Source organism: Elgaria multicarinata, chromosome 16 (genome assembly GCF_023053635.1).
Source record: "Elgaria multicarinata webbii isolate HBS135686 ecotype San Diego chromosome 16, rElgMul1.1.pri, whole genome shotgun sequence".
NCBI classification, from domain to species: Eukaryota; Metazoa; Chordata; class Lepidosauria; order Squamata; family Anguidae; genus Elgaria; species Elgaria multicarinata.
The window spans coordinates 10320942-10338945 of record NC_086186.1 but is presented as its reverse complement, the minus strand read 5'-3'; the positions used below and the strand labels follow the sequence as shown (position 1 = coordinate 10338945).

At 44.7% G+C, this 18004-nt stretch overlaps 1 protein-coding gene across 1 annotated transcript in view; it reads right to left on the bottom strand.

The window, feature by feature from the left end:
• The window catches only part of INSYN1 (inhibitory synaptic factor 1), an 80492-nt gene extending 63554 nt beyond the window's left edge, over positions 1-16938 (bottom strand). The window contains exon 1 of the mRNA XM_063142249.1: positions 16582-16938. Coding sequence (XP_062998319.1) covers positions 16582-16743 — 162 coding nt within the window. The 5' untranslated portion in view covers positions 16744-16938. The remainder of the gene's footprint in view (positions 1-16581) is intronic.
• Positions 16939-18004: the final 1066 nt, after the last annotated feature.

The following is an 18004-nucleotide window of genomic DNA, read 5'->3' as shown; positions in this document are numbered from 1 at the left end:
ATGTTTAGCTCAAAAGGCTTAATGTGTTGGCTGAACAGGGTCACTATGAAAAAAGATAGAAGTGATGCTACAATGAAACTGAGCTTCCAGAGAGACTCCCCTGACACTTGCATTGTGCTCTTATGCTAGGCGAAGACCTTTTTATGTTTTCAGGCATTTCAGTTTTTTTCAGTATCTGCTGTTTCGAAGTCTATTGCTGCATTTTAAATCTTTGCATTGCTGCTAGGTTTTATTTTTGGTTTTACTTCTATTTTATACTGGAGTTTTAAACATTTATATGATATCTTATGCTGGGTTTTATGCAAAGGAGGCTGGAGGCTCCAATTTCAGCAGGGCAGTAAATCCATCCTGGGTTTACAGCACTAAAGGATCTATCCAAGGTGCTGAACTACATTGGAGAACTCCTTTAGAGCTCAGTTTGGTTCTGTCTGAAATTCATAGCCCTACTGAAATCAAAGCCACAAACCTCCAGTGATTTTGTGGTTTTAGTTATTGTGAACCACCCAGAGTTTTTTGGCTATTGCGTGGTATAGAGATGTAATGGATAAATAAATAAATAAATAAAATACAAGCCCTATGAAATGTGGGCCCTAGCTATGAGAAACCACTGGAGAATTTCTCGTCTTCCTGGAGAAATGTGGTGAACTTGTCCTCTCAATTTTTCTGCCAACACACAGAGTGGAAAGCTCTCTTATTAACCATGTTCTGGGACAATATGTCTTTTCTATTGTATTTTTAAATTTTATGTTGTATTTTATGATGCATTTTGTGGTTTTAATTGTTTTGAACTGCCCAGAGAGCTTCGGCTATTGGTCAGCATAGAATTGGAATAAATAAATGCTGGAGAGGGACAGTGGGCTATTGAATTCATGCCCTACTTGTGGACTTCTGAAGAACATCTAGTGGATCACTGGGAGAAATGGTGTCTATATTGACCTTTGGTCTGATCCAGCAAGGCAATAATTATGTTCTTAAGACAAGATGCTAAACGTTGCAGGAAAAAAGGGGAGAATGACTATAAACATGCATGTTATGCTTTTAATGGCAAACCCATGTTTCTTTCTGATAATATGTAGTCCCATCCTTAGGAGTGTATATCCAGTTCTAGATTATAGCTGGGTGTGCTTCTGTGCCAATATGTTGCACCTTCCAGCTGTGTTGTTGTGCAGCATTTTTATGGAATGCTATATAAATGATCTAAATTGCCATAAAGTTATATGGGCATGTTATAAAAGTTGTTTAGAAGTTGTTAAGCTTTAGAGACAGGCCTCTGTCCTCGTAACAGAATGCCTTGTAAAAAAGAATTTGATCAGAAGGAAACTCCGGCCAAGTTAGGAATGAGGGAGAAATTTGTTAGGGTTGATTGTACCTAGTTTTGCACTTTCAAACCAATACACAAAATGAAACTTAGGGTGCAATACTATGCATATTTAGACAGGGGGGAAAAAAACCTCCTACAACACTCAGCATTCTGATCCCAAAAGAACCTATAATGTATATATTAGTGGAAAGTGCACACAAGTGCACTGGTTAGGCCTCATCTAGAGTATTGCATCCAGTTCTGGGCTCCACAATTCAAGAAGGATGCAGACAAGCTGGAGCGTGTTCAGAGGAGGGCAACCAAGATGATCAGGGGTCTGGAAACAAAGCCCTATGAAGAGAGACTGAAAGAACTGGGCATGTTTAGCCTGGAGAAGAGGAGATTGAGGGGAGACATGAGAGCACGTTTCAAATACTTAAAAGGTTGTCACACAGAGGAGGGCCAGGATCTCTTCTCCATCATCCCATACTGCAGGACATGGAATAATGGGCTCAAGTTACAGGAAGCCAGATTCCAGCTGGACATCAGGAAAAGCTTCCTGACTGTTAGAGCAGTACAACAATGGGACCAGTTACCTAGGGAGGTTGTGGGTTCTCCCACACTAGAGGCCTTCAAGAGGCAGCTGGACAGCCATCTTTTCTTTAAGATGGATTCCTGCATTGAGCAGGGGGTTGGACTAGATGGCCTCAGAGACCCCTTCTAAATGTACTATTCTATGATTCTATGAAAATTACATTCAAAGATGCATGAGATTAAGGGAAATTGCTTACTAAAATATGTATATCTGGCAAATTTGCATAAAATGTCCATGTACTTAGGCGAAGTGTGCATAAAAGTGAAGACAACTTTTCATGTTAAGATAAACCACACGCCCCCCTCAACATTCAGGAAGAACTGAAATTAAGTTTGGACTGAGGCTGGGGAGAACCAGGTTCTGGTTGCATCTCAGCCATGAAGCTCACTGGGTGACTTTCTCAAGGTTGCTTACAATCAAATGAAAGATCTGTTTTAAAATATCACCAATACTGAAAATAGATGTCAAATGGGATGGGGGAGTTTTTTTTTTTTTTGGTTCCCTTTTTTAATGCAAACTTCCCTAATTTTGCACTTTTGAACCAATATACAAATCAAACAGCTAGCCTTCAAAATTTGCAAAACTCTGAATTTTGCAATAGAGTTCTCGCCAATCAATCAATCAATCAATCAAAGACAACTGTATAAAAATGTGCAAGTTAATGAAAATAATGTTCAGAAATGTGTTTTATATAAGGGAAATTGCTTGCTGAAACAAGAAGTGTATATTAGGCAAAATTGCATACAAAACCCACATGTATAAGGAGAAATATGAACACAATGTGTACTAATTTGCCTGCAAAATATAGGATGAACCAAATTTAATGCTGAAAAAAATGAAACTGACAGATTTGCCCATCCCTAGTAGCAGAAACACACACAAATATAAAGTTAGTAGGTAGGGTGCTGAATTGGGACTCTGGAGATCCAAGTTCTCATTCCTGCTCAGCCATGAAGCTCACTGGGTGACTCCGGGCCAGTCACCAACTCGCAGTCTAACCTACCTCACAGGGTTGTTGTGCAGCTAAAATGGAGAGGGAGGATTATACACACTGCCTTGGAAGAAAAAAGTCATGCTATAAATGAGACAAATAAATAAATATAAACATTTCCATGTGTGTGTTACACATCCACTATCTGTTTCATGGCCTGTTGGATCCAGAGCCAAGAACAGGCAGAGGAATAGGAGCAAATGAGGTTCTATTCTTTAATAGGGAACCATTGCTGCTCTGGACTTTGATTAATGATGAATACCAAGTACACCACCTACCCTACACAGAAAAACTCTCCCTCCCAGGTTTTGATTTGCACTTGGGTGGCCAACAACCAACCCATCAGCAGGCCTTGGAAACAATTTATGGCACTGGTCAACTCCCGCAGGAAGAACAGGCAGAGGGCGGCTTCGCTGGCAATAAATATTGCTGATTTCCAGGTCTCTGACTACGTGTTTCACTCATGGACTTCAGCCTCCTCCCAAGGAGATTTGCAGGCAGCACAAACAGAATGCAATCATTTCTCAGTCACTGACATGCACCCCTCGCTCCCTGGTGAACTGGCACCGGGGGAACTGTTTAACAAGGCAAAGCAACAACGGAAAGAAATAAGGGCAGGAGAAGAAGGAGCTTATTTCAGAAGAAGCTTTTTTTCCTGTTCAGGGCAGTATTGCCTTAAGGGTACTCCTTTGAGGCTGCATGTCAGCAGTGGACAAGCCAAGGCCAGTGGTGATCAGTGTCAGAGCCAAAAGTGGGAATGGTCTCTCTACCCCCCGCTCTCTCTCTCTCTCTCTCTCTCTCTCTCTCTCTCTCTGCCACCCCCCTCTTCCTGCCACCCCTTTCTCTCTCTTTTTCTCTCTGCCACCCATTTTTCTCTCTTTCTCTCTGCCACCCCTTCTGTGACCCCTTTCTCTCTCTCTGCCACCCTCTTTGTCTCTCTCTCTGCCACCCCCTTCCTTTTCCCCTTTCTCTTTCCCTCCCCACCCAGTGGGTTGCTGGGGAAACGTTGCTCTTGTCAGAAGTCTAAACTGTTCACTTGCAGGAGGCTTTCGAAATTAGTCCAAGAGCCACGCAAATTAGGCTGAGGCCCACAGGTTGCCCACTCCTTGATAAATAACCCAGGGGGGAAACGTAAGCCTTGCTTAGTCATCCTGGCCATTGCATTGCCTTCCATAAGGAGCTCAGAGGAATTGCTCATTCCATGCTAAAAACAGCTGGGTGCTTTCACAAGTCATGCTCAGAAATTCCCACTTCAATCTGCGCATACTGTGAAGGTCCTGCGGATGCATATTATCAAATTTCAATCTACTTTCTAGACAGTGTTACCTCTTCATTCCCTGTACATTGCAAAACACACTTTAAATGTCACTTATGACAAAGGCCTCCATCTCTAGCCCGATGGAATAGTAGATCCATAGATCAGACACAACAGAAGCCCTTGTTGGGCAGGGGAGATATTAAGTTCACAGACTGTTCATGGATATTATTACCTTGGCTCTCATGAATTTTCATTTTGTCCAATATATCAGATGCAAAGTTTCTTGAATATGGTGAATCACCCTGAAATAATAACAACCTCTCAACATGCCTCAGTCCCCGAGATACAACTGAGAGGCTAATCAGGCGCTAAAACCAAGGGAAGTTGCGATAGACATGACACCCCTTTTAAAAGGATAAGTCTACTGGTGTGTGTGTGTGTGTGTGTACTGAATTCTGATAACAGCAGGGGAGGGCGGTGACTCCAATGTCAGTGGGGTGGTGAATCTGTTCTGGGTCTTAGTCTGACTACAGGAGCTCCCAGGTGCTTCACCTAATACAATACTGTAGAACAACAGATTTGGAAGATGAAAGTAGATGTGAAAACATGCTTGCCCATAGCATAGAGTCCATGGAGGGGGATGATAGTAAAGTATTCATTTTTAACTCTCTTTTTTTTAACTCCCCCACACCCCGAACAGAGCAGAGAGTAAAGGGCCCATAGAGCCGAAGCTCAAAGATCTACAGGCAGTGGAGGCTGGTGGCTCTGATTTCAGTGGGGCTGTGAATACATTTTGGTTTTCGGTCAGAAAAGGCCAATACAGTGAGGAGCTATCTACTGTGCTGAACCCTATCCCATTTTGGATAGCTCCTTTATAATTCTGGCTGGGTCTGACTGAAAACCGGAGAAGATTCACCACCCAATGGATGTCAGAGGCACCAGCCTCCACTGGATAAAAGTTTATTTATGAGGGTGTGTGTGTGTGTGTGTGTGTGTGTGTGTGTGAGAGAGAGAGAGAGAGAGAGAGAGAGAGAGAGAGAGAGGGAGGGAGGGAGGGAGGGAGGGAGGGAGGGAGGGAGGGAGAGGGAGGGAGCTGCATGGTGTGGAGAATGTAGAGAGGGAGACATTTTTCTCCCTCTGCCATACTAGAACCCAATGGGCTCATTCCATGAAGCTGATTGGTGGGAGATTCAGGACAGATAAAAGGAAGGACTTCTTATGGAATTCACTACCACAAGATGCAGTGATGGCCACCAATTCGGGTGGCTTTAAAAGGGGGGTAGGATCAATTCCTGGAGGAGAATTGATGGCTACTAGCCCTGACGTTTATGGTCTACCTCCAGTATCTGAGGCAGTAAGCCTGTGTGTACCAGTTGCTGGGGAACATGGGTGGGAGGGTGCAGTTGAACTCATGTCCTGCCCCTGGTTGACAGCTGATTGGCCACCATGTGAACAGAGTGCTGGACTAGATGGACCCTCAGTCTGATCCAGTGTGGCTCTTCAGATGTTCTTAGCCTTCCAAATCTCCCTGATCTTCTCATGTCCTTGTGTCTCCTAGTACCAAAGTGAGGTTTTTGGCTCACCTTGGCTTTCTCCTTGGTTCCTCCTTTCTCCATGTTCCCCCCACCAATTGTTATCCAGTGTCACTTCTTTAACGCCTACCCTGCCCCACAGCTCTCTCTTGCCCCTGCTTCCTTTCCACCAGCACACAGTCCTATAGGGTTGGCTAGACGTACCTAGAGGTGGCGAGCGCTGTAGTGGAGCCATGGCTCACAGGGACATGATACTGACACTTTTTGATTAGCAGGGATGCCAAGATCATCTGCCCCCCCCTCTCTTTCACACACACACACACACACTTCCTCATTCCCTCTGAGCTTCACTGCAATCTTCACAGTAGCTTGGAGGAAGTGAATTTTCCCAGCAACATTATTTTGTTCCCTGTTGCAATGCCAAGAATCCCGGGGTGGCTTGAATGGGCAATTAAGGCCCATTTGGTTTACAAAAGACCTGCTCTTGGTGGAGTTGAGAATCGCTAGAACTGGTTTGTTGATCTATATCAACACAGCTGCCTGAATTGTTGGACTCTCCTTGGGTGCGTGGCTATGAGGACAATCGGGATGAGTGCCTGCATGCCAAAATTCACCTCTAAACACCTGGAGGTAGCCTCTCATCTCCCCCTTGGGCTGGGAGAAGTGACTTCCGTAGGTAGTAGATGCTTGTGGGAGTGGGTAGACAGGGGTGGACAGGATGGCATCAGCCCTACAGCTATTCCTTCTGAACCCCACTGGTTGTTTCCATGCCCTTGAGCCAGCATTCCAGGGTTGTTGGTGATGCTTCCTTATTGCTGGGCTAGCAGGCTGGCTGACCGACATACTTGCCTTCTCTGAATGCATTACAAGCAGGACTACTGAGAAAGGCCCCCTGACTAAAAGAGCAGGCCGAAAGCCAGCCTGCTCCAGCCATGCATGCCAGCAGTCATCGTGCATGCACATGCATTGTTCCACTCATGTCATGCAGGTCACTGCTGCTGCATTGCAGCAGTTGTTTGAGTGAGCAGGGAGCAGGTGCCTGGTAGAGTCAGTGCTGGGTCCAGAGTTCTCAATGCCCCCCTCTCTCAGCATGGCTACCTTCACATGACCATTATCACTAGCTCCTCCTCTTTCTCTTCATTGCTAATGCTTGCTTGCCTGAGCTTCATCTGCCTACTGAAGCTGTGCTGAAGCTGCACCACAAGGCTGCTGCCATCCTTAAGACACGGGTTAGGTTTAATCCCACCCAAACTGACTACTTTCCCTTCCTTAATAGAAGCCAAACTGCAAATATTCTAAATGTATTCCCTGAATGGCTCACACTCATGCATGGCATTCCACGACATCACACTAGCTCAGACAAGCAGCCATCAACACTGCAAGTGCAAGGCAATATAGATCTGGTGTTTCAAGGGTGAAGGAAACAAAGGACTATGACCCCCCCTTCCCAAAATAAGTAAATAAATAGAGGAAGAGGAAAAAAGCACAACCATGAGATGTTTTCCTGTGGTACACGAAAGTGGCTGATTCAGACTAACTCCCAAAGAATGTACACACATGTACAATATTTCAGTCACTGAGGCTGTGATCATAAACACCTGGATTAAGCCCTATTGAATACAGTGTAGGGATGTTGTGGGCATAGATGGCCCCTTCAGGGCTGCAGTCTACACAGCATTACTTTTCCAGAAAGACCCAAAACTCAAGATGTAGAATCATAGAATCATAGAATTATAGAATAGCAGAGTTGGAAGGGGCCTACAAGGCCATCGAGTCCAACCCCTGCTCAATGCAGGAATCCACCCTAAAGCATCCCTGAAAGATGGTTGTCCAGCTGCCTCTTGAAGGCCTCTAGTGTGGGAGAGCCCACAACCTCCCTAGGTAACTGGTTCCATTGTTGTACTGCTCGAACAGTCAGGAAGTTTTTCCTGATGTCCAGCTTGAATCTGGCTTCCTTTATCTTGAGCCTGTTATTCCGTGCCCTGCACTCTGGGAGGATCGTTGCTGGTCACTCGATAAGCCATCCAGGAGCTCACACTGTGCAGCGAGCAGGCTTGGGCTGTGGCGGCAGCTGGTGAGCAACCGGTGACCCTGGACGGAGCTGTGTCTGCCCATCCCTAATACATAGAAACTTACATCTGAGTAAACACACATAGCATTCCACTGTGAACCACTGTAGAAATGAACTTGTATACAGATGTTCAATTCCCTATCCATGTTCAAGCTCAGGGAAAACTTGAGCAAACTGTGCACAGCACCGATTGTCTGGTACTTGTGACATCACAAACCACTTTCCCTCCATATCCAGGAAGGCTTTGTGCATTTTAAAGCATGTTTTTTTAACAACAACAAGAACAACAAAGTGATGAACAGGGCTTTAAATTAATAAGCATCCATGCTTTTTAAAAAAACAAAAACAAAAAACACAGACTGAAGCTCGGAGGAAGACAAATGACTGAGATCAGTATTCAAATTACTGATACTGTCCATTGAATGCATTATGAAGGTAGACAGATGCTGAACTTGCACCACAGGAGGGAAAAAAATGTAGAGAATCTTATTTAAAGGCAGAGCTTTCTACACCCTAAATTAGCAAGCCCTGAAACATCTTTGGATAAGAAGGGCCATGAAGCCTGAATCCTTAACTGACCCCTGGCTGATCCTGTCAGTCTTTAGGGATAATCCAGCTACTAGCCTGTGAGATGAATGCTGAGAAAGGACAAATCCTGATTCTTTTAAGTATATTGATAGTCCCAACCGGCATCAGATAAATGTAGAACTTTCCAGCATTTCAGCATCCACGTCAGGGTTGTTGGCTGATGGTGAAATCAAAGAATCATACCAATGTTGATAGGCCAATTAAGTGGACATACATTTGCTCATTAATAAAATAAAATGCCTTTGTTTGTAGAAAACATATGTTTGTGCCATGATCCTCTCAAAAGAGGCAGGCTGTCTTTTCTAAGATGGTAGAGTACCCCCCACCCATCCCGGCACCATGAATTTGTATGTAATCCTATTCGTTCGTTATGAGGATGCTGATAATCTTGTTTAATTGATTAATCGACTAAAGGTTGTACCCCTAATTCAGGGTTTAAAGATGGATTCCATTTTGAAGCATTGCTCAGGGATTACATTCCAGCAGTGGGTGGGGCTGAGGGCAAAAGGGTGTTTGGCCAAAATACCCAGAAGATCAGTATATTTTACCGTAAAGCTTTAAATTTATTTATTTATTTATTTATTTATTGCATTTCTATACCGCCCAATAGCTGAAGCTCTCTGGGCGGTTTACAAATTTAAATGCCAGAATCTAGGGCTTAGGATGGGGCAGGGATTGCAGAAAAGCCAGGAAGCCACGGAATGATTGGTGGCTTAGTGAAAGGGGGCAGAGCCTTCTGGAAAACTCTGGAGGGCTAGATTGCAACTTCAGGCCCTCCAGATTCGGCCCCGAGGCCTGAGGTTTTACACCCCCGCTCTAATTCACTTACAAAGGACTGTGCATTTAAAATGATCTGTTCCCTTAGGGGGAAGGAGGTATGGACGGAAAAGTCAATTCAGAGTAAAGGAAGTACGTTTCATTTTTGTTTTATGTCAGGTTGTTCAATCAAGTTAGCTCCCAGACTGAATCAAGACACAGGTTTGTCATTTTATAAGCAGTAGGTCTAATCCTAAATAGGAACCAGGCAGCAACACAATAGTGGATGTTGCTGGACGTATTTGGAGATGGAGCTCCTTTGTCACCAGATGCACTGAGAGGTCACTCCTTCAATTATAATACCCTTGTGGATTTTGGAAACATCTTTTCGATGGACAATTTAGTGTATAGGAGACAGAGAATTTTTAGCAAGTGTTGAGTTTCAGAGAGATGCATCGGATGTCTGCTGGGGTGGTGGCCACAAACAGGCCTATGCAAACATTCAGAAACAATTCACATACAATACCCTTACTGACACACACAGAGCTCTCTCTCTCTCTCTCTCTCTCTCTCTCTCTCTCTCTCTCTCTCTCTCTCTCTCTCTCTCTCTCTCTCTCTCTCTCTCTCTCTCTCTCTCTCACACACACACACACACACACACACACACACTACTCACTCTCTCAAATCCAACACCTGCACAACAGCATTTCAGAGACCTGGCACCTGCTTTGATTAGGGGTCCACAGGGGTCCTTCTCCATGAGCCCCTGCCAAAGGAAGTAAGGCAGGTGGCTACTAGGAGGAGGGCTTTCTCTGCTGTGGCACCCCGGCTGTGGAACGAGCTCCTCAGAGAGGTCCGCCTGGTGCCTACACTGCATTCTTTTCATCGCCAGCTCTGAAGACCTTTTCCATTTCTCAGTATTTTAACACCTAATTTAACTTAAATTTAAATTTTGCTGTTTTAATTCTGTGTTTTAATCCAATATCAATTTCTGCTGCGTGGTTTTATCCTGGTTGTGCTTTTTATATTTTATTTTGGATTTGGGTTTTTAGATTGTTGGTTGCTTTATTATTATGTTCCTCATGGTTTTAATTTTTGTGAACCGCCCAGAGAGCTTTGGCTATTGGGCAGTATAAAAATGTAATAAATAAATAAATAAATAAATAAATTAGATAAATCCAAACTCAGAAATCTCAGGCCTCAAACTACCCAGCCATCCAAGAATCCTTGGGATGGGGTGAGGTGGGGGGAGCAGGGATTTTTTTTAATTTATTATTTTAAAAAACTTACGGGGCTGCTCTAGGAACAATACTTCAATGGCAAGAAACATATTTATTTATTTATTTATTTAAGGATTTTTATGCCGCCATTCAGCCAAAAAAGGCTCTCACGGCAGCTTACAAAAGTATTTCTTGACAGTCCCTGTTCCTAAAATATTTGGGTTTCCCCCCAGTTTTTTTTCCTGGGGGGCAGATTTGCCTATTGGGGGGGGTGTTTCTTGTGACCCACAAGCTGTACTGTTCCTACCCCTGCCTTAGGATAGACAAGCATGTTCACCTCCTTAGTCTACCTGGCGTTCCCTATTGTTACAGCAAGTCTACTAGTTTATTGTACCTGAAACAACGTGGCAGATCTAACCCCATCACCGGGATAAATCCACATTGCTGAACCCAGCATATTTCATGACAGGCCTTCCCTGCCACAAATTTGTGTTGTAAGAGCAATGAGGGTAAATGTGTGCACTTCATCTTGCTGACAGTGATATGAGTGGTAAATATAGAGGGTTGCATCTCTTCCCTGTAGTTTTTATACAGACTTGTACAGTGTATTTCTTTCAGTGACAGACAAGCTCCCTTTGGTATGATTAATAAATGGCTTGCCGATTGCAAGTATTTTTGAAGTTTGTATGGCTGGGTGGAATTCTCACCTCTATCATCTAGACAAACCTGTGAGTTTCAGTTCCTACTGCATTCAAAGTTTTAATATTTCAAGTTCCTTTTATCTCATTTATGAAGAAATCTGCAAGTTTTGGTAAGTGCTTATCAGAAAAGAAAAGAAACAATATTCTCACCATTGTATACTGGCAAAATTCAGTAGGGACAACTATTCCTAGCATGGAGAGGACCATGTTCAGGAAAGAGAGAGAGAGAGAGAGAATACTCCATCAAGGTGCTGGTTTTAACCTATAAAGCCCTACATGGCTTGGGACCACAATACCTGATGGAACACCTCTCCCAACATGAACCTACCCGTACACTGCGCTCAACATCTAAGGTTCTCCTCCAAGTGCCTACTCCGAGGGAAGCTTGGAGGATGGCAACAAGGGAGAGGGCCTTTTCAGTGGTGCCCCCCCCCCAATTATGGAATGATCTTCCTGATGAGGCTCGCCTGGCACCAACATTGTTACCTTTTCGGCGCCAGGTCAAGACTTTTCTCTTTTCCCAGGCATTTAACAACGCTAAGTTTGTTTGTTTTTTAACGGACCCCAGAACTGTTGTTTTTAAATGGATACCGTTGTTTTTCTACTGTTTAAGTTTCTGATGGTTTTAAATTTCGTATACTTTTTAATGTTCGCTGTTTTAAACTTTTGTAAACTGCCCAGAGAGCTTCGGCTATGGGGCGGTATATAAATGTAATCCATCAAATCCATCAAATCCAATCAACCCTCATTCAGCACAGCACCACGAACATGGTTGAATACACAGGGATTCAAATCCAGAATTTTAGAGAACTAAGTATTTAAAGCACTCTGGATGGAATTCTGAAAGAATTATCCAAGGTGCTTGAACTCCAATTGCCAAAATAGATTCAGTCCATTGCATAGCTCCATTAGAGTAAGAGCTGGCTGTGACTAAAACCCTGAATGGAGTCTCAGCCCCACTGAAATCGGAGCAACCAGACTCCACCGGGATTTATGAACCTGTCCATTTTTATTTCTCCCACATTCCATTTATATATATATATGTGCATCATTTTTCAAGGAATTTGAGAATTTCCATAAGTCCTTACATATAAACATCAATGAAATGAATTGAATTTTTACCCATCTCTGGAAGCATATTGATTAATTTATTTAAGCATTTATTTAGCTCCTTTTTGCAATGATTTAATGATGGTTAATAGTCATTTAAAAATTATTAAGACAATTAAAAACAACAAATAGAAACAAACACATATTTTCTAGGGATTCCACAAAGTCTGGTATCCCACAGTGTTGGTAAATTTGATCCAGTTGACTATGCCCCCCCCCCCCCCCATACACACACCTTGGGAAGTTGGTGGAATTCGTTTGGGGAGTGGAGTTTGACATGTTTTTTCCTAGATTCGCCCACAGATTTCATTCTGATTCACACTGTGGCACCCAACTCAGTCTGCAGTGAGTCAGGCCAGTTTGCAGATTGACATTATTATTATTATTATTATTATTATTTATTTATTTATTTATTTATTTATTTATATAGCACCATCAATGTACATGGTGCTGTACAGAGTAAAACAGTAAAACAGTAAATAGCAAGACCCTGCCGCTTAGGCTTACATTCTAATTAAATCATGGTAAAACAATAAGGAGGGGAAGAGAATGCAAACAGGCACAGGGTAGGGTAAACAGGCACAGGGTAGGGTAAAACTAACAGTATAAAGTCCAAACAACATCAAGTTTTAAAAGCTTTAGGAAAGAGAAAGGTTTTTAGCTGAGCTTTAAAAGCTGCAATTGAACTTGTATATCTCAAATGTTCTGGAAGAGCGTTCCAGGCGTAAGGGGCAGCAGAAGAAAATGGACGAAGCCGAGCAAGGGAAGTAGAGGCCCTTGGGCAGGCGAGAAACATGGCATCAGAGGAGCGAAGAGCACGAGCGGGGCAATAGTGTGAGATGAGAGAGGAGAGATAGGAAGGAGCTAGACCGTGAAAAGCTTTGAAGGTCAACAGGAGAAGTTTATATTGGATTCTGAAGTGAATTTTTCCTGCTGCTTCCACAATCTGTGCAAATTTCTGAGCAGATTCACCCTAATTTGAGGAAATTTCGCTGCAATTTGTGCAAATTTGGCCATAATTTTCAGGAATTGTGAAAGCTGCAAGGAAAATAAAATGTGGGGGGAAAATCTCATAGTTCAGGGAAAATCCCACATCTCTGTTCACAAACACAAACACTCCACAGAACTCCATCAATTTAAAGAGAGAGAGAAGAAGATTTCGCAGTGACATTTCCACTCCTGTCTGAATTGGATTTTGAAGGTGTGTTCACCCAAAATTATAGATTACACTGTGCTTTGTAATTTAGGTTGAACCTATTATTTGAATCAAAGCCCAGTGAGATACCATAATATTAGACAGTAACAGTGTACATAAGGTCCAAGGGTGCATTCTTGCAGAGGTCAAAACTAGTTTCCAAGAGTGCAATTTATTGCTTTGCTTCTCACACAAAAGGTCTTTTAGGATAAACGATAGTCACAAATAAGAACCATAAATGCCAAATGTTGTAGTGATGTCACTTCAGATTCCACACTTAAAAAAGAAAAGAAAAAGATAGCCCAACTTGTTCTACTGCCAAGCTACCGCACACACAACCTAGACCAACATTCCTCTCCACTTACATTATTGAGGATGACTTATTCCCATTAGGTCTGCCAGCTGACAAAGCAGTTGCATTCTTGCGATCACGAGCTAAACCATCTCATAGAATCATAGGCCATGGCTAGATGGGGCGAAATCCCAGGGTGATCCCCGAAATCATCCCTGTGCATTCAGATGATGCACAGGGGATCCTGGGATCAGGGAAGGATGATCCCTCCCTTACCCTGGTATCTCCCCCCCCCCCCTTTAGGCCTGGTTTTTCCACAGTCTCGGGCTGAGCCCAAGACATCAGAACATGTGGCTGGGTGCTGTGGTTTGTCCTGGCTCCTTGTGATTCCTTGCGAGGAGCCGGGACACATGCACAGGACACAATGCTCCTGAGGAGCTGGGATGGGGGAACAGGGGAAGTAATTATTTTTTAAAAAAATAATTTACCTTTTGCGCACGAGCATTCATGCGCTGCTAGCCCTTTAACTGGAAAAAATGGCAGGCATGACGCCTCTCCATCTGAGGTCGTTGCACGCCATGTGTAAACAGAGGGGGATCTCATGATAAAACCATCACAAGATCTTCACCCCTCCATTGCAGACTAAGAGGTAGGTCTTAGAATCATAGAATAGTAGAGTTGGAAGGGGCCTACAAGGCCATCGAGTCCAACCCCCAGCTCAATGCAGGAATCCACCCTAAAGAATCCCTGACAGATGGTTGTCCAGCTGCCTCTTGAAGGCCTTTAGTGCAGGAGAGCCCACAACCTCCCTAGGTAACTGGTTCCATTGTTGACTGCTCTAACAGTCAGGAAGTTTTTCCTGATGTCCAGCTGGAATCTGACGTCCTGTAACTTGAGCCCATTATTCCATCCTGCACTCTGGGAGGATTGAGAAGAGATCCTGGCCTTCCTTTTGTGACAACCTGAAGAGTGCTCTCATGTCTCCCCTCAGCCTTCTCTTCTCCAGGCTAAACATGCCCAGTTCTTTCAGACTCTCTTCATAGGGCTTTGTTTCCAGACCCCTGATCATCCTCGTTGCCCTCCTCTGAACATGCTCCAGCTTGTTTCTTGTAATCTCACAATCTCACATTCATCCTAGCAGTGGTGGCTGGTGCCCATTGAGTCTGGTAGGGCAGAAGACAGCACAGTAAAGGAGGTTGCACTAGGTGGAGTCAACGGAGCAACCCATTGCACAGAAAAGGGAAAGTAACAAAGGCTGTGAATGGACATTTTAAGGCTATGGTAACTGTATGTCCTACTTTACAGAGGCCAGTCCTCTATCGGAAAGCATCTTCTCTTTAATGGGCTGTCAGAGGACAGACCTCCAACTGAAGATGCCTTCTGTTTGAACGGCTGTCCAGTGCAAGTCAGGATTAAAGATAAAGAAGGCTAAGTAGGGTGAGTCCATCTATAGTTAGCACTTGGACAGCAGAGAAAGCAAGTACACAAGTTACCCGGTCAATTTCCTTCACTAAGGTGAGATAAGTTGTATTTACAGATGTGAAAGCTGGGTAAAAAAACCCAAATTGAGGCAAGTCAACTGAGAACTTGGCCCTTTTTACACCGAAGGATTATCCCAGGAAAATGGAAGGATCGTCCCTGCCTGCTCCTGGGATCCCCTGTGTGTCATTTGCATGCACCGGGATGATCCTGGAATGATCCCTGGAAAAATGGCAGGTGTAGAAATGGTCCTTGTGTGCAAAGCAGAGGGCGGGCAGAGGGAGATCACACAGCAACACGCAAAACCCGTCTTTGGATCCACACCAGCAGCAACCCATTGCACAGAAAATGGAAACTGAGGCAAGTCAACTTTAAGATCAAGCAGACAGAAAAATGGAGAGGGGATGGCAAAAGTAGGAAAATATGGCAAAGAGTTGGATATTCTAGGGGCAGCTCACTCACACTCACACACACCATGATCACTCTCTTGTGCCCCAAAGAGCTGGGTTTTAAACAAGAAAAAATAGACAAAACATAAAAAATATGATATTTTAAAAGGGAAAAATAACAAGGGTGCTGGATATTCCAGGGGGAAAACTAAAAACCAAGAGCACTGTGGGAGTTCTGATGGGCTGCCCTATTCACAAGCAAGTGCCTGGGTTCTGATTGGCTCTAGAGGAACCAATCAGCACCATATTTGGAAATCCAATAGTGTCCAAAAGGGCTGATCTGCCTGCCTGCTGCATTCATAGAGAAATTAATTATAGTGTCGGAGAATGCCTTTGCTAGAAAAAGGAAGGGGGGAAATTGGAGAACAAGCAGGCATGCTTAGGAGAGCCAGAAAGCCCTGCCCTGCCTCACTCCGCCTTCTCCTAGCAGCAGTAATGGAAGTCAGGAGGAGACTGCACAGTAAGTGAGTAACTCACTCTCTCAAAGGAAAGGGGGGATTGGTAGCAGGGCACTTCCCGCCCCACCCCCTGCTAAAGAGAAGTAGTCCATGCAACCGAGAGCGAAATGCCCAGTTTGCTCGAGTTTGGCGAAGACACATTTGCACAGATTTAAGACTACAAAGCCCACAGCGCAGCGCAACACCGTCAAAACGCTCAGCCATGGACCCTGGATGCAACCTTAAAAGGGCCACACCCATGATGCACGTCGCTCGTTAGCATTAAGATGACAGACAAACATCTTTCAAGAAGGCAAGCCAATATTAAAAAAAAAAAAAGATGCCAGAGAAATGGAGCTGGCCTTTCAACACAGAGCTAGTGATGAATTTCTTCTGTGGGCTCTGTTATCATTACTCATACCCATACTTTATCTTCCCCCGCTCCCCCGCAAATGCTTGTACATTTTGTTGGTAGCCCTCAATCCAGTTTATTCACACCCATCTTACCCCTGCTTGGCCAGGCCCTTGCTCCAAGTCCCATTTTTCACCGATCCCCAACTCCAGACAAACTTCCCATCTTCCCACTCACATCCTGAAAAGAACTTACTTCACGGAGCTCCTTGGCCACCTCCTTGAGTTCTTGCAGGATGCCTTCGAGTTGCCCGATCACCATCTTCATGCGCCCTCGGATGCGTTCCCTCTCGCTGTGGTTACTGCCGTTGGTAGCGTTGTCAGTGGGCTGCTTATCCTGCAAGCCCCGGGTGTTCATCCTTCACAGGGTGCCGGGGAGCTGGGGCAGAGTGCCGCTGTGCATCCTGCTTTTGCCCAGCCAGACTGTGCCTCCACGGAGCCCCTCTTGGCTGGGGAGGTCTCCACATCTTAACGTCCCCCCCCTGCCCCAGAAAGTCCCAGCGACACGCTCACCTGCCACCCTTTGATCTCCCCACCCTAGCTGGATTGGGACCAGAAAGTTGGGAGAGGGTCAAATAAAAAACGGATCCAACAAATGTGTTCCAACTGGAGATCAAAAAGCCACATGGGTATGAAAAGATTTGGGAGCACCATGTGACTGGAAGGCTGGTTGTGAGAAATTGCCATGAACAGCCAATCTAAGGGGTTCAGGCTTCCTATGTGTGCTCCATTTTGCCGGCTCTGAAACACCAGGGTCTAGATAAAGTGCAGAAAGACGCTGATAGATGGCGCTAGTCTATGCCATGTTTGCTGTCCCATCAAAGAGGGCATCACCACGGGCTAGTTCATCATGCTCCTTTGGGACAATTCCCAGGAGATGCTGCAGGCTTCTTCTCGTTCCTCTTCTCTCAGGGTTCTCTCCACATTTTTTCTGCAGAGGGGTCCCCCGCGGGACAGGATGGCTTTGGTGCTCCTGCCATTTGCATTGCCTGGAGTGCTTAATGAGGCTCTGTGAGGCTTCCAACCTGAGCAAGGTTTGGAGGTTTCTCGTCAGGATCCAGGGAAGCTCCTTAAAGTGACAAATGTGGTTTTCAGCATAAGAAGGGGGCATCCACGGGATGCTGGAAGCACAGAGAATTCCACGCCATGTCCTACAGGCAGAGAAAGAGAGGAGGGAGTGTGAGGAAAAACAGGTATCAGCATCACCAGGAGTGTTCCTAGGGAGAATGCCATGGTTCTTCCAAACCACTGAACTCCAACGTGACCAGGGATTTGTGTGGTGGCTTCCAGTCCTCGTGGGTTCCTTAAGATTACCAACAAAAGCCACCAGACAGGGCTGTGCTCTCATTTAAAAGGGCCCCTGGTTCCTGAAGAAACGTAGCTCTCTTATGCTCTAGGAGACCCCCCCTGTTGTCTTGCCCCACAAACTCCATCACTTTTCCATCACTGCACTGATCAGACATTTGGGTGAGAATTATCTCGGACAGTGAACCACAGCTTTCCAGATACACCCCACCTCTCTCACACACACGGCACAGAAATAAATCAATACACTTTGTGTGATGACTTTTTGCACACCACCTCGTATAAACTTTAGCATCCCCACCACACACACACAC